The 17,098-nt window shown below is 44.8% G+C and overlaps 1 protein-coding gene across 5 annotated transcripts in view; it reads right to left on the bottom strand.

Moving 5' to 3' along the window:
• Window positions 1-12,217: 12,217 nt before the first annotated feature.
• Window positions 12,218-17,098, bottom strand: part of LOC106569324 (zinc finger FYVE domain-containing protein 16) — a 44,998-nt gene continuing 40,117 nt past the window's right edge. For all 5 annotated transcript variants that reach the window (XM_014140647.3, XM_045692762.2, XM_014140653.3 and 2 more), the window contains exons 12-16: window positions 14,990-15,140; window positions 14,293-14,536; window positions 14,075-14,180; window positions 13,735-13,911; window positions 12,218-13,442 (exon numbers count right to left, since the gene is read on the bottom strand). In XM_014140647.3, coding sequence (XP_013996122.3) covers window positions 13,284-13,442; window positions 13,735-13,911; window positions 14,075-14,180; window positions 14,293-14,536; window positions 14,990-15,140 — 837 coding nt within the window. In that variant the 3' untranslated portion in view covers window positions 12,218-13,283. The remainder of the gene's footprint in view (window positions 13,443-13,734; window positions 13,912-14,074; window positions 14,181-14,292; window positions 14,537-14,989; window positions 15,141-17,098) is intronic.

Genomic DNA, 17,098 nt, shown 5'->3' with positions numbered 1-17,098 from the left:
CTTCCCAAATCCTCACCTTTGACTACACCGGGGAAATGCTAAATTGACCTCAGCTCAGCGTCTAGGAACAACTCCATCCCAGATAAACCCCCAACACAGTACAGTAGTGATATAGAATAGTAATAACTCTCCAATAATCAAACAATGCAATGAACAAAATTATATTTTATTATCATATAATATACGCATATTTGGCATATTATATTTAGCACATCTAATATCATTCCCATGCATTTTAGCACATAGCTTACTGTAAAGATAGCAGCCTGATGGTCTAGTTAGGGGCTTTGAAAATACTTTATATAGTCTGCTTTGGCAGAAATGTGCCCTTGCATTACAACGGTCCTTTACAAAACAGGTATAAAAAGTTAACAAAGGAACAGATAAAGTGGATACATAGAAGCTGCCTGGACAACAGCTTCAAAAGGCAAAGCACCCTAACAATTGACCAAATGTCAATTACTAACAGAAATAAGATTTCAGAGATTCACAGCAGAGCTCTGTGACCACCAATACAATCAATAAAGATCATATCATTGGCCAATGCATTAGACCAGGGATACTTAAATATGTCCCTCTAGGTACTGCTGGTTTTCATCTTTCCCTTCCAGTCAGGCAGGGATTGATTCACACCTGGGTCCTGTTTGAACTACTTTGAATTCTTCTTTACTATCTCTTTCTTAAAGTGATCTGATCTGGTTGGATTGGTGGAAACAATAGGTTGATAACATTGCTATCATCTATCCTATTGAGTCACTTCTAGGTCTATGAAACTTTTGACATTCTCCACTCTGAACCTCTTGACGTTCTCCACTCTGAACCTCTTGACGATCCCCACTCTGAACCTCTTGACGATCCCCACTCTGAACCTCTTGGCGTTCCCCACTCTGAACCTCTTGGCGTTCCCCACTCTGAACCTCTTGACGATCCCCACTCTGAACCTCTTGACGTTCTCCACTCTGAACCTCTTGACGATCCCCACTCTGAACCTCTTGACGATCCCCACTCTGAACCTCTTGACGATCCCCACTCTGAACCTCTTGACGTTCTCCACTCTGAACCTCTTGACGTTCTCCACTCTGAACCTCTTGACGTTCTCCACTCTGAACCTCTTGACGTTCTCCACTCTGAACCTCTTGACGTTCTCCACTCTGAACATTTGCACATGAATGATGAATGATCCTGAGGGTTGAGCTTGCACTAAAGATTGGATGAAGGGGTTAATCTGGGAAGTTGCATTCTACATAAGAATAGATATGAGTATTATTGCTGTTGGTCATGTTGTAAAGGAGACTATATTCTCCTCATAATCTACAAATACCCCAACCCTCTTCAACTCATTCTCTTTGTCAGTGCGGAAGAGAGAAACAAAAGTCCCATCATAAACTCTTACTTTACCCTCCACACACCTCAGAGTCCAGGCATCATCTTTAGGTCCAAACCTTACTTTCTTCTCCTTGTTGATGGATATCTTGACCACTCCTACAATCCATGATTGTTCCACATCCACAACAAAGTAAGATGTCCCTGTTATTTGCAGATTTTCCAGGACAGCATGACTTTTTAATCTCTGTTCTTCCTTCTCTTTTGTAAGTGTTTGTCTTACCACATTGAGAGAATAATGTGCTGTTTCAGGGATTAGGGTGATAGGAACTGGAATGGAACAAATGATGGTTCAAATAGTATTCAGGGATTGTAAATTAGACTGTGAGTTTGTTATATAATCATACAGTTATAAAACATCTAGTCGACTATAATTTCAAGCATCAAACATCAAAAGGGATTACAACAAGTATCTGTCAATTACAGAAATTCTCAGCATTACAACCAAAAACCACCCACACAGACACCCACACACACACACAAACACTTTCCCGCTGTCTGATAGATTTCGTTTGTACTCACCATGATACTTATTTTTGTTCACAGAATCTAAGGGGATAAACATACAGCATTTTGTAATGGTAACACATAACATTATAACAGCTTGTGTTATAGTCTATAATGCAATGAAGCAAACACACACACAAACACACACACACACACACACACACACACACACACACACACACACACACACACAATGCTTACCTAGGTGTTGCTTGAGACATTCTGCAGACATAAGAAAGCAGATTATTCCATTAGAAACTGAAGTGCTTCCAATTTTGGACATGAAACATGAGCAAACAGAAGCTTTAAACGATCACATACAAATACTACTTACCACCTTTCTTGGCATGTACATTAACTATAAAGAAACATAATTTAGTCAGGAAGAGGTCATATAGTTAATGTTTATCAATGCTGACCGACGATATCCCACTATCATTTGATTTGATTTGATTTGATATGATATCAGCGAGAAAAGGCGAGGTGACAAAATGACAGAAGTAATTCATTATCAACAGAGAGCAATTTGTGGTAACGTTAGCGATGTAACCATGCATAGGTGATATGATTCTGGCGGGCAGTGCAAAGTGAAAAAGTAGAAACTTTCTACATTATGCACATTATCAGTGATGTTGCAGGTGAAGTTCACACTATGACATTCTCAACTATCTGTCAGTTTGACTTGTGGACCAATTAATGAATAGTTAAATAATTCAAATATAGTATTTACAGTGCATTCGGAAAGTATTCAGACCCCTTGACTTTTCCACATTTTGTTACCTTACAGCCTTATTCTAAAATGTATTAAATTGTTTTTTCCTGGGCCTCCAGAGTGGCGCAGCAGCCTAAGGCATTGCATCTCAGTGCTAGAGGTGTCACTACAGAGCCGGGTTCAATCCCGGGCTGTGTTGCAGCAGGCCGCGACTGGGAGACCAATGAGGCTGCGCACAGTTGGCCTAGCATCGTCCGGTTTAGGGTAGGGTTTGGCCGGCAGAGATGTTCTTGTCTCATCGCGCTCTAGCGACTCCTTGTGGCAGCCGGGCGCATTCACGCCGACTTCAGGACACTCAGGCTTCCGAGTTAAGCAAGCAGTGTGTCAAGAAGTCTGTACGGGAGTTGCAGCGATGGGACAAGACTGTAAATACCAATTGGATATCCCGAAATGTGACTTTAAAAAAAAAAAAATCTAATTCCCCCATCAATCTACACATAATACCCCATTAATGACAAAGAAAAAACGGGTTTTTCGAATTTTGTGCATATTTATAAAAAATGTAAAACTCAAATATCACATTTACGTAAGTATTCAGACCCTTTATTCAGTTCTTTGTCGAAGCACCTATAAGAATATTTTGAAGATAAATACACAGCGCAGAGGATGAGAGGACGAGAGTACTAAAAACAAAATAGAGTACTAATGGTCAATAGGGAATTGTTAATGGAAATAGTTGCGTCTCAGTTAAACAGCTGTTAACATCTGTGGAATGTTGTACTGCAAGGACTTCTGATTGGTCAAACCCAGGCTAGGGTGGGGGGTTATAAGTGGCATCCTGTTTCTTTGTTCTGTGGAGAAAAGCTGAGGACAGGGGGAATGAACATCTACCATCTACCTCCCAGCGTAACATCTATGATTTGTCCTTTTCAAATAAATCCATTTTTGTCCCCGATTTGCTTTGGGGTTTGTATCATTGAAGAATAACATCAACTGCTAACACAGCATTGTGAGCAATTACAGCCTCTAGTCTTTTTGGGTATAACGCTACAAGCTTGGCACACCTTTATTTGGTTCTTGGTCACCTCCCTGACCAAGGCACTTCTCCCCCGATTGTTCAGTTTGGCTGGGCGGCCAGCTCTAGGAAGAATCTTGGTGGTTCTTCCATTTAAGTATAATGGAGGCCACTGTGTTCTTGGGGACCTTCAACGCTGCAGAAATGTTTTGGTAACCTTCCCCAGATCTGTGCCTCAACACCTGTCTCGGATCGCTACAGACAATTCCTTAGACCTCATGGCTTTTTTTTGCTCTGATATGCAGTCAACTGTTGGACCTTATATAGAAAGGTGTGTGTCTTTCCAAATCATGTCCAATCAATTGAATTGACCACAGGTGGACCCCAATCAAGTTAAGGATGGAAATCGGATGCACCTGAGCTCAATCTCGAGTCTCAAAGCAAACGGTCTGAATACTTATGTAAATAAGGTATTTATGTTTATGTTTTATTATAAATTTGCAAAAAAATCTAAAAACCCGTTTTCGCTTTGTCATTATGGGGTATTGTGTGTAGATTTATGAGTAAACCAATTAATTTAATACATTTTCGAATAAGTCTGTAACTTGACAAAATGTGGAAAAAGTCAAGGGGTCTGAATACTTTCTGAATGCACCGTATAATTTGATTAATATGTGGGCTGGGGTGGTGTAGCGGTTGGGGACACTGCCTTCAGCACACATATAGTTTGCTGTGTTGTTCCATCACATCTTCAACTCTACTGATGGTTTTGACCCCCAAAATATTACATGTGCCCACTCTGGTCTTGGCACGTGCGCTCTAGCCAACAGTTTAGATACAGTGCGGGTATAGTCTACAAGATGAGATTATTATGGACAAAATATATTTTTATTTGTCAAACGGCAGCCAAACATTATTCATCATGTCACCAGAATAAGACCTTTGATATATAAAATAGCATCAAGCTTTTCACTGTACACTTTCACCACACTGAAGTTCATCATAATTTATTTCATCTGCAGCCTAATAAACTGCATCGTTTCCTGAGTCGTAGTGGGAGGACCACACATGTCATGGCGTGACTCCCATGTTCACTTAGATATGATGATGGTTACTTACTATATCAATATTTGCAGAAAAATGCGTTTCCACCGCCATTTCTCGCATTATTAATTTTTACAGACACAAAAGCATCACACCTTGTTTGGAGTACTTTGTTTTATCGACATTTGGAAAGTTAACCGACAAATTAGCGGTTTCCATCGGGGCTGTCATGAAATGTTCTATATCCGACATGTACTTTACTCGCATAAAAAGGTTGGATGTGTCACGATTCTCTAAAGCTGAACCCAGAAGCAGACCAGGACAAGGTGAGTAAAATGAAGGTGAGTATTTATTTACAGTCTCGAGGTAAAAATAGAATAACCCAGGAGACGGAGCGGGAGCGGAGGTGAGTTGATGAGAGTGAATAGGCAGATCCAATGATGTCACTGCAACCACCGACGGCCAGGCAAGGGAGTTGAATGTTCCGGGAGGATGACTGTAGACAGAGTAAACGGGGGTGAGTAACCGGCAAAAAGTACAGAACAACAAAACTAACTCTGGTAACATGAGGCTGATACGCTGACACAACATACTGTTCATTGCTAACGATCCGGCAGGGAATGGATGTCAGGTCAGAGCTTATGAAGTGGAGAGGTGATGATCAGGACCAGGTGTGCAGATGGCTGATGAGATGCAGGTGCGGGTAATCAAGAGTTCTCCCCCCTAGCTTCGTCGCCTGGCAACCAGACAGGGTACGTTCAGGAACCTCAGGAAACAGACTCCAAAACAAAAAAAACAGTCAGCTCAGGCAGAAAACAGACTCAGGAAGCGGGATTCCTGACAGTACCCCCCCTCCGACGAACGCCACCAGGCGGACAACCCGGAGCGCCAGGATGGAGGCGGTAGAAGTCACGAAGGAGGGCATCATCAAGGATCTGACGCCGAGGAATCCAACTCCTCTCCTCAGGACCATACCCCTCCCAGTCCACGAGATACTGGAAACCCCGACCCCGCCGTCTGGAATCCATGATAAGGCGCACCGTGTAGACTGGACTATCTCTGATCATCCGAGGAGGAGGAGGCGGAGGGGGTAGCAGAGGACTGAGGTGCACAGGCTTGAGGCAGGAGACATGAAAGGTGGGGTGGACTCTGAGCGTTCTAGGCAACTTGAGTCGAACCACAACAGGATTGATCACTCTCTCCACCACAAACGGACCAATGAACTTCGGTGACAGTTTCTTCGACTCAGTCCGCAGAGGAAGATCCCGTGTAGCCAACCATACCTTATCTCCGATTGCATAAGCGGGGGCTGGAATCCGGCGACGATTCGCCTGGAGCTGATAACGGTCAGAAACTCTAAGGAGAGCCTTTCTGGCCCGATGCCAGGTCTGGTGGCAACGACGAATGTGGGCCTGGACCGAGGGTACCGAGAGATCCTTCTCCTGAGAAGGAAACAAGGGAGGTTGGTAACTGTACAGGCACTGGAAGGGAGACATCCCAGTAGTAGATGTAGGGAGAGTATTGTGGGCATACTCGACCCATGGCAACTGAGAGGCCCAAGAGGCGGGGTTGGAGGAGACAAGGCAGCGCAGCGTGGATTCCATCTTCTGGTTGGCTCTGTCCGCCTGACCATTAGATTGGGGGTGAAATCCAGATGTGACATTGACAGTAGCTCCAATGGCCAAACAGAAGGATTTCCAGACAGCAGAGGTAAACTGAGGACCACGGTCGGAAACTATGTCACTGGGCAACCCGTGAGCCCTGAAAACCTCCCTAACCAGGATCTCGGATGTCTCAGAGCCATTGGGAAGCTTGGAGATGGGTACAAAGTGGGCGAACTAGCTGAATCTGTCCACAATAGTCAGAATGACCATGTTCCCATCAGAAGAGGGAAATCCAGTGACAAAGTCCAGGGCCAGATGCGACCATGGTCACCGGGGAATAGGTAGGGGGTGAAGTCGTCCAGAGCTGGCCCGATTGGCACTTTTATTCTGTGCACATACTGGGCATGCAGCAACAAACCTCTCGGTATCTTCTCCCATGGCAGGCCACCAAAATCGTCTGCGTAGTAATGCCATCGTCCGAGCCACCCCCGGGTGACAAGCCATCTTGCTGGCGTGGGACCATTGGAGGACGGCAGAACGGACAAACTCAGGCACAAACAACTGACCGGGTGGACCGGGACCGGGCTGCGTCCGAAGGGCCGCCAGAACCTCCTCCTCAATCCTCTGACTGCTCCCACGACGAAGTTCTGGGGAAGAATCGTCTCGGTCTTGGCCCCACTCTCCTCTGTCTTGGAGAACATCCAGGACAAGGCATCCGCCTTGCCGTTCTTAGACCCAGGTCGAAACGTCAGGGGAAAATTAAAGCGTCCAAAAAACAAAGCCCACCTGGCCTGACGCGAGTTGAGACGTCTAGCCGATTGCACGTAAGCAAGATTCTTGTGGTCAGTCCAGACAATAAACGGTTGCTCCGCTCCCTCCAACCAGTGACGCCACTCCTCCAAGGCCAGTTTCACCGCGAGAAGCTCCCGGTTACCCACATCGTAATTCCTCTCCGCAGACGAAAGACAACGAGAGTAGAAGGCGCAGGGATGGAGTTTACGGTCAGTGGAGCTTCGCTGGGACAGGATGGCGCCAACCCCCACATCAGACGCGTCCACTTCCACGACAAACTGCCGAGCAGCATCAGGTTGAGAGAGAATCGGGGCGTTGGTGAATCGACTCTTCATTTCCACAAATGCTCGGTCTGCCTCAGGATTCCAACTGAAGGTCCTGGTGCTAGAAGTCAGGGCAGTTAATGGAGCGGCCACACGGCTGTAGTCACGGATAAATCTACGATAGAAATTCGCAAACCCCAGAAACCTCTGGAGCTGCAATCTCGTATCGGGCTGGGCCCAATCCAGAACTGCCCTAACCTTCTCTTGATCCATCTTAATCTCTTCCCGGGAGATGATGTACCCGAGGAAGGATGTAGTGTGGGCGTGAAATTCACACTTTTCGGCCTTCACAAACAGGCAGTTCTCCAACAATCGCTGCAGAACCTGCTTGACATGCTGGACGTGGCTGGAAGGCTCATTAGAGAAGATCAAAATGTCATCCAGGTAAACGAACACAAACAAACCGATCATATCTCTCAAGACGTCATTAACCATGCTCTGGAACACTGCTGGAGCATTGGTCAATCCAAACGGCATCACCAGATACTCGAAATGACCCATTGGTGTATTGAAACCAGTCAACCACTCGTCCCCCTCTCTGATCCGGACCAGATGATACGCATTGCGTAGATCTAGCTTAGTGAACACCGTAGCACCCTGTAAGGAATCAAAAGCTGAGCTCATCAATGGTAGGGGATACTTGTTCTTGACCGTAATATCATTCAACCCCCGATAATCAATACAAGGTTGAAGAGAGCCATCCTTCTTACTCACAAAAAAGAATCCTGCACCCAGGGGTGATGACGAGGGACGAATGAGACCAGCAGCTAGAGACTCCTTTATGTAGGTCTCCAAAGCTACCCGTTCAGGTCGAGAGATACTGTATAACCGTCCCTTGGGATAGGCAGCTCCAGGGAACAGGTTAATGGAACAATCATAAGGTCGGTGGGGAGGAAGTGACAGAGCCTTCTGCTTACTGAACACTTCACCCAATTTGTGATATGTTTCAGGAACCAGGGACAAATCTGGGGGGTTAGAATAACTGACCTGACTGGGAACAGAATGGGAATAGGCCGTCTTCAGGCAGTTAACATGACATTCAGTGCTCCAACTAGTTACCTTGCCAGTCACCCAATCGAATGTGGGATTGTGTTCTCTCAGACAGGGGTATCCAAGAACCAGAGGAACATGGGGAGAAGGCAGAATGAAGAAGGAGATAACCTCTGAATGATTCCCTGACAACAACATCTTAACCGGTTCAGTCCTCATAGTGATACGTGCCAGACTACTGCCATCCAGAGTAGTTGCTTCAATGGCTTCCGGTATCTTCTCCTTGGAAAGCCCCAGCTGTTCCACCAAGTCGGCATCTATAAAGCTGCCATCTGCACCTGAGTTGATAAATGCGTTAATCGCTAAACTCTGAGTCTTGTTCATGAGTGTAGCAGGAAAAAGGGGTCTAACAGAACTATTGAGAGGTTGAAACTGACTCGCTAAAAGACCTCCCAAACTTAGCGAGCCGAGCAGTTTAACGGGCGCTGGGAACAAGCGGAGATGTAATGTCCCGAGCTACCACACACAGTTAATAGGTATTTGTAGGTATTTGTAGTTGTCCACATATTCTAAGTCAGAACCGCTGGACGGGCGGGCAGGTGTGGGCAGCGATCGGTTGAAGAGCATGCATATAGTTTTACTTGCATTTAAGAGCAGTTGGAGGCAACAGAAGGAGAGTTGTATGGCATTGAAGCTTGTCTGGAGATTAACTAACACCTTGTCCAAAGAAGGGCCAGAAGTATACAGAATGGTGTCGTCTGCGAAGAGGTGGTTCAGAGAATCACCAGCAGCAAGATCAACATCATTGATGTATACAGAGAAGAGAGTCGGCCCGAGAATTGAACCCTGTAGAGACTGCCAGAGGTCCGGACAACAGGCTCTCCGATTTGACACACTTAACTCTGTCAGAGAAGTAGTTGGTGAACCAGGCGAGGCAGTCATTTGAGAATGTGGTGATTGACAGAGTCAAAAGCCTTGGCCAGGTCGATGAATACGGCAGCACAGTATTGTCTCTTATCGATAGCGGTTATCATTTAGGACCTTGAGCGTGGCTGAGGTGCACCCATGACCAGCTCTGAAACCAGATTGCATAGCGGAGAAGGTTTGGTGGGATTCTAAATGGTTGGTAATCTGTTTGTTAACTTGGCTTTCGAAGACCTTAGAAAGGCAGGGTAGGATAGATATAGGTCTGTAGCAGTTTGGGTCTAGAGTGTCTCCCCCTTTGAAGAAGGGGATGATCGCGGCAGCTTTCCAATCTTTGGGGATCTCAGACGATACGAAAGAGAGGTTGAACAGGCCTGTAATAGGGGTTGCAACAATTTCGGCAGATGATTTTAGAAAGAGAGGGTCCAGATTGTCTAGCCCGGCTGATTTGTAGGGGTCCAGATTTTGCAGCTCTTTCAGAACATCAGCTATCTGGATTTGGGTGAAGGAGAAATGGGGGAGGTTTGGGCGAGTTGCTGTGGGGGGTGCCGGCAGTTGACCGGGGTAGGGTAGCCAGGTGGAAAGCATGGCCAGCCGTAGAAAAATGCTTATTGAAATTCTCAATTATATTGGATTTATCGGTGGTGACAGTGTTTCCTAGCCTCAGTGCAGTGGGCAGCTGGGAGGAGGTGCTCTTATTCTCCATGGACGTTACAGTGTCCCAGAACTTTTTTGAGTTTGTGCTACAGGATGCAAATTTCTGTTTGAAAAAGCTAGCCTTAACTATCCTAACTTCCCTGAAAAGTTGCATATCACGGGGGCTATTCGATGCTAATGCAGTACGCCACAGGATGTTTTTGTGCTGGTCAAGGGCAGTCAGGTCTGGAGTGAACCAAGGGCTATATCTGTTCCTGGTTCTACAGTTTTTGAATGGAGCATGCTTATTTAAGACGGTGAGGAAGGCACTTTTAAAGAATAACCAGGCATCCTCTACTGACGGGATGAGGTCAATATCATTCTAGGATACCCCGGCCAGGTCGATTAGAAAGGCCTGCTTGCTGAAGTGTTTTAGGGAGCGTTTGACAGTGATGAGAGATGGTCGTTTGACCGCAGACCCATTACGGATGCAGGCAATGAGGCAGTGATCGCTGAGATCTTGGTTGAAAACAGCAGAGGTGTATTTGGAGGGCAAGTTGGTCAGGATGATATCTATGAGGGTGCCCGTGTTTACGGATTTGGGGTTGTACCTGGTAGGTTCATTGATCGTTTGTGTGAGATTGAGGGCATCAAGCTTAGATTGTAGGATGGCCGGGGTGTTAAGCATGTCCCAGTTTAGGTCACCTAGCGGCACGAGCTCTGAAGATAGATGGGGAGCAATCAATTCACATATGGTATCCAGGGCACAGCTGGGGGCAGAGGGTGGTCTATAGCAAGCAGCAATGGTGAGAGACTTGTTTCTGGAAAGGTGGATTTTTAAAAGTAGAAGCTCGAATTGTTTGGGTACATACCTGGATAGTAAGACAGAACTCTGCAGGCTATCTCTGCAGTAGATTGCAACTCCGCCCCCTTTGGCAGTTCTATCTTGGCGGAAAATGTTATAGTTAGGGATGGAAATTTCAGAGTTTTTGGTGGTCTTCCTAAGCCAGGATTCAGACACGGCTAAGACATCCGGGTTGGCAGAGTGTGCTAAAGCAGTGAATAAAACAAACTTAGGGAGGAGGCTTCTAATGTTAACATGCATAAAACCAAGGCTTTTACGGTTACAGAAGTCAACAAATGAGAGCACCTGGGGAATAGGAGTGGAGCTAGGCACTGCAGGTCCTGGATTCACCTCTACATCACCAGAGGAACAGAGGAGGAGTAGGATAAGGGTATGGCTAAAGGCTATACGAACTGGTCGTCTAGTACGTTCGGAACAGAGAGTAAAAGGAGAAGGTTTCTGGGCGCGATATAATAGATTTAACCGCCATCAGATGGTATTATGGCAGCCATCTTGGATTTTGAACTTCATATTAGATTTGAGGCAAAATCCAGGGTGCCCCCCCCCCCACCCTAATCCAACCATAACCCTACCATTAACCATTTTATATTTCAACTTCAATGGGGTAGGGACCTCCCAAGGATGTTTTCGATTATAGCTGATTACTATGGCCACAACATCGAAAACATGTATAACTAAGTATTTGTCAGGCAGGAACATACAGCAATGAGTGAGTCGAACCCATGTTTGTATGCAGCTTTATTAACTCAATGATTATATATATATTTTTTACATTGATTGCAGACTGATTTGTGACATGTATGAATGCCAAATGAACATGCTAAACAGGCAAGCATAAAGCTTTATTTTATTTTTATTTATTCTTTTGCTACAAATTTGGGGCGCTTGGGGTCGCCACTGCTTGTTACCTTCAGACAAGTCCCGTAGAGCAATACAGAGAACACCATCGTGTTTGTGAGTCTCCCTTTTCCATAGAGTGGGCAAACCATTCGGACGTTAGACGTTTTCGTGAGACTGATTTTTGGGATGTCTCATGGTCTGACAAACACCGCTGTAGCTCTGCCATCTTTCACCGCAGACGCGGAAGGCCGCCATACGCGGATGCGGTGGAATGAGACGCAGATATCTCTAGTTTAAATTGACGGATGTTGATGGGGATACTTTTATGTTACTTATTATGTCGACTAGAGGGTTTTAAGAGCGCCGCAACACAACAGGATGAGAAATTAAGATATGGTCAATCAACGTCAATCATATGCATCAATAAGAATTTATATAGATCAATGTTACATTAATACTCACCTTCATCAATAAGATTGGACCATATCAATAACATCAGTCAGTATTGGTGATATTGTTGAAGAATGTGTCTGGCTGGTTCAAGGCTTTCTAGGGCAGCTAATAACTCAGGCCAGACAAATGTGAAGGGAAGTTTTAATACCTTTACAGTGTTCATCATCAGGGGAAACTCTTGTCCATCGTTTTTTCCCGTGCTCCTCAGGCCTTATTTGCACTACACCTGCGAAAGTGACTCAGCTAGCTAACGTCCTATCAAAAATACGAACATAGATTCCATTTACGTAACGGTTCCAAAAAAAAATAGTACTTTAAGCTTAAAAAAGCTTGATATCATTTCTATAGATTTGGACAAGACAGTGAGGGTTGTCAGAGAATTCCCCACATATAACACAACTGGAGAGACCACTGGTCTGCCAAACAAGACTCTGCACTCTGCCGATGAAGAGAGAGGAAGTTCAAAACGCCATTCTAGAATTTCCTCATTCTAAAATAGCGTTCACATCCTCAAATAACAGTTTATCTAGAAACTTCTACAAAGCACTTCAGTGTCTCATGTCATGCTGCTCTTCTCAAGCTTGGTATACAGCTGTCAATCAAGTAACTTCAATATAATTCATCATTGTTTTACCATGTGGTCATTCTAAATATACAGTAAATACATTAAAAGAAGAGTAGAGAAAAGAAAGCAGTTTGTTGACAGTGTCGGTTGGAAATATTCATCAAGGTGCTCCTTGGCTGGCTGACAGACAGATGTCAGCAAGAAGTCAAGGCAGAGCAGGAAGAGATGAGAAAAGTCAGTTTCAGGAGAGTTCATTCTTTTTGGGATTGTTGTTGTTATTTGTGCTAAGTGTTTGGCCTCATGGGTTAAAGCAGAATTCATAATGTTTCTCAGACTTAAAGCCATGTCACTGTTACAGTTTCTCCACTGTCCATCCTGGAACAACGGCCTACATCTCTATTCTCTAAGGCCTTCAGAGAGAGACTCTGTGGGAATGTCCTGCCGTTGGCGGCGTGTCTTTAGTTTAGTTATTAGCCACGCCTGATTGGCTGTTTGTGTACAGAGGTTCTGTCAGTTTGTCCAAGGTCCTCTGAGCTCCAGCCTCTTACTCTGTGAAAAGACATCCAGGCTGTGTAATGGCACATACAGTGTTTAAAAGTTTTTGTGTTTCCATGTGCGAGACTGTGTGTGTTAGACAGTGTGTGTGATGTAGAAGATAAACTCCATGTCCATAGCTGTCTGTGGTACTCTGGCTGAACCTCCGTGGATGACGGGGATAAGTGCGCTGTCTAGCTCGTTCATATAGCGCTGGGGTAGGAGCCTGCCTCCTGAACCGGCCTGGTACTCCACCTGCCACACACACACACACACACACACACACACACACACACACACACACACACACACACACACACACACACACACACACACACACACACACACACACACACACACACACACACACACACACACACACACCTTCAGTTAATATCCTTACAGTTTTGTTTGGTTCCAGTGGGTCTTGTTTCTAGAATATTAAATCAACCAATCAATCAAATGTTTTTATAGCTCTGTTCACAGATACATTAGTCACAAAGTGATACCCTTTCATAGCATTACAGTGTGTTAGTACATTAGTTACCATGTCAGTGTGTGTGGAGACTCTGAGGGCGAGGGAGTTGATGCCACTGGCTGAGAGGACAGAGAGGTGAGGGGTCAGAGCACTACAGCTGGCCACAGCCATCTCCCTGTGGAACACACTGCAGGACGGCAGCACCGCAGACAGGGACACGTCTGGAGTCTTCAGCCAGTAGAACACCTGGAGGGAGAGACAGACAGAAGGATGGGGTTCGACAGGTACAGACAGACAGGTTTGAGTGACTGAATGTGTGTGTTTACAAGTGTGTGTTTCAGAGAGATGTGACTCAGAAGGTGAACAGAACTCCATGTCTGCATGTATGACCTGTGTGTTTGTGTCCTACCTCAGTACACCTGATGGTGCGTCCGTCCGACTCAAACTCTGTGTCCTGCTGCATCCTCACACTGTGGACCCCCTCCAGAGGTTTCCTGTCCACACCACTGGTCACACTACAGGGACATACACACATAAATTAATTCATTGACCAATCATGCACCAGGGAGAAGATCACCATTATATGTGTATGAGTCTGTATGTTTTAGTGTGTATCATATCCCTTACCCAGCGTTGACGGGGGAGCTCCAGTCAATCCAGCGGACGGTGACATTGTCCCGGAGCTCCCCTCCGTCAGCCTTGCCACAGGGGATGTGGAAGTCAGTCTGCCCCCTCAGGGCGGCACGCAGGGCCTCCATGGTCTCTGGGGGGGTCTGAACCATCAGGCCGTCCTCCACGATGCTGGACTTGGCGATGAAGCCTGACGAGGCCTTCAGAGCCCCGTTGAACACCACGAAGCTGGCCCCCGTCACTATAGAACAACACAATAATACACTGGTTGGAATAACAGAATATCATAGATAAAATCCCAGCAGATTTACCGATTCACTTTGAATTCTGGTTTGGTACTGATAAAAGACAAGGACACAAATCATGTATATTCTTTCATTTAATTACAAATAATATGTTTTAACAAACAGAAAAACAAGCAAGAACTACTTAATGTTTCAACTAGTCAAGACCACAACTCCAAAAGAAACACCTGCTTCATATCTGGGACGTATTCATTATCCACCAAATAGAAAAAAACACTGACTGAAACAGGGGTGGGCTACATGTAGTTGTCCAATAAGAAACATTCTTTATCATTTTCTGTTGCAAAACATTTTAGATTTTGCCCTAATGAACACAACCCTGGTTTCTGAAGCAAAAAAAACAAACAGTTTATTCTGACCTCTAGTGGGCAATCTGGGTTGTTACTGACCTGTGCGTGTCTTGCCAGGCTGGCTGTTGGCCTGGGTCTGGTAGGTGCCCTCTTTGTTCTGGAAACAGACCAGGTGGGAGTCAGCCTCTGAGCTGAACCCGGCACCCACACTGATCACATGCTCGTTAGACGCATTCACAACCTTCAGCATCTAGAAAACACGCACATATACACTACCGGTCAAAAGTTATAAAAACACTTATTCTACAATGTATAGGTGAAGACATCAAAACTATGAAATAACAGAAATGTAACCATGTAGTAACCAAAAATGTGTTAAACAATTCAAAATATATTTTAAATTTGAGATTCTTCAAATAGCCACCCTTTGCCTTGATATCAGCTTTGCAGACTCTTGGCATTCTCTCAACCAGCTTCACCTGGAATGCATTTCCACTAGTCTTGAAGAAGTTCCCACATATGCTGAGCACTTGTTGGCTGCTTTTCCTTAACTCTGCGGTCTGACTCATCCCAAACCATCTCAATTTGGTTGAGTTCGGGGGATTGTGGAGGCCAGGTCATCTATTGCAGCACTCCATTTAATTAAAAAAAAAAATGTTTTATTTTATTTTATCTTTATTTAACTAGGCAAGTCAGTTAAGAACAAATTCTTATTTTCAATGGTGGCCTAGGAACAGTGGGTTAACTGCCTTGTTCAGGCGCAGAACGACAGATTTTTACTTTGTAAGCTCGGGGATTCGATCTTGCAACCTTTCGGTTACTAGTCCAACGCTCTAGTCATTAGGCTACCTGCCGCCATCTCTCTCCTTCTTGGTAAAATAGCCCTTACACAACCTGGGTCAGTGTTGGGTCATTGTCCTGTTGAAAAACAAATGATAGTGGGACCAAGCCCAAACCAGATGGGATGGCGTATCGCTGCAGAATTCTGTGGAAGCCGTACTGGTTAACTGTGCCTTGAATAATAAATAAATCACAGACAGTGTCCCCAGCAAAGTACCCCCACACCATAACACCTCCTCCTCCATGCTTTACGGTGGGAAATACACATGTGGAAAACATCCGTTCACCCACACCTCGTCTCACAAAGATACAGCAGTTGGAACCAAAAATCTCCAATTTGGACTCCAGACCAAAGGACACATTTCCACCGGTCCAATGTCCATTGCTCGTGTTTCTTGTCCCAAGCAAGTCTCCTCTTCTTATTGGTGTCCTTTAGTAGTGGTTTCTTTGCAGCAATTCGACCATGAAGGCCTGATTCACACAGTCTCCACTGAACAGTTGACGTTGAGATGTGTCTGTTACTTGAACTCTGTGATGCATTTATTTGGGCTTCAATTTCTGAGGCTGGTAACTCTAATGAACTTATCATCTGCAGCAGACGTAACTGGGTATTCCATTCCTGTGGTGGTCCTCATAAGACCCAGTTTCATCCGAGCGCTTGACGGTTTTTGCAACTGCACTTTAAGAAACTTTCAAAGTTCTTGACATTTTCCATTTTGACTGACCTTCATGTCTTAAAGTAATGATGGACTGTCGTTTCTCTTTGCTTATTTGAGCTGTTCTTGCCATAATATGGACTTCGTCTTTTACCAAATAGGGCTATCTTCTGTATACCACCCCTACCTTGTCACAACACAACTGATTGGCTCAAACACAATAAGAAGGAAAGAAATTCCACAAATTAACTTTTAAGAAGGCACACCTGTTAATTGAAATGCATTCCAGGTGACTACCTCATGAAGCTGGTTGAGAGAATGCCAAGAGTGTGCAAAGCTGTCATCGAGGCAAAGGGTGGCTACTTTGAAGAATCTAAAATATATTTATTTTGATTTGTTAAACACTTTTTTGGTTATTACATGATTCCATTTGTTATTCCATAGTTTTGATGTCTTCACTATTATTCTACAATGTAGAAAATAGTAAAAATAAGAAAAACCCTTAAATGAGTAGGTGTTCTACCACCGTGCTTCTTTCACATGCATTGCTTGCTGTTTGGGGTTTTAGGCTGGGTTTCTATACAGCACTTTGAGATATCAGCTGATGTACGAAGGGCTATATAAATAAATTTGATTTGATTTGATTCTAAAACTTTTGACTGGTAGTGCAGTTATACAGTAATGCACACAAAAAAAACACATGCACACCAGG

This window comes from Salmo salar, chromosome 01 (assembly GCF_965601325.2).
Source record: "Salmo salar chromosome 01, fSalSal1, whole genome shotgun sequence".
Lineage (NCBI taxonomy): Eukaryota > Metazoa > Chordata > Actinopteri > Salmoniformes > Salmonidae > Salmo > Salmo salar.
The sequence above is the reverse complement of the archived record's forward strand: the minus strand, read 5'-3'. Positions and strand labels throughout refer to the sequence as shown.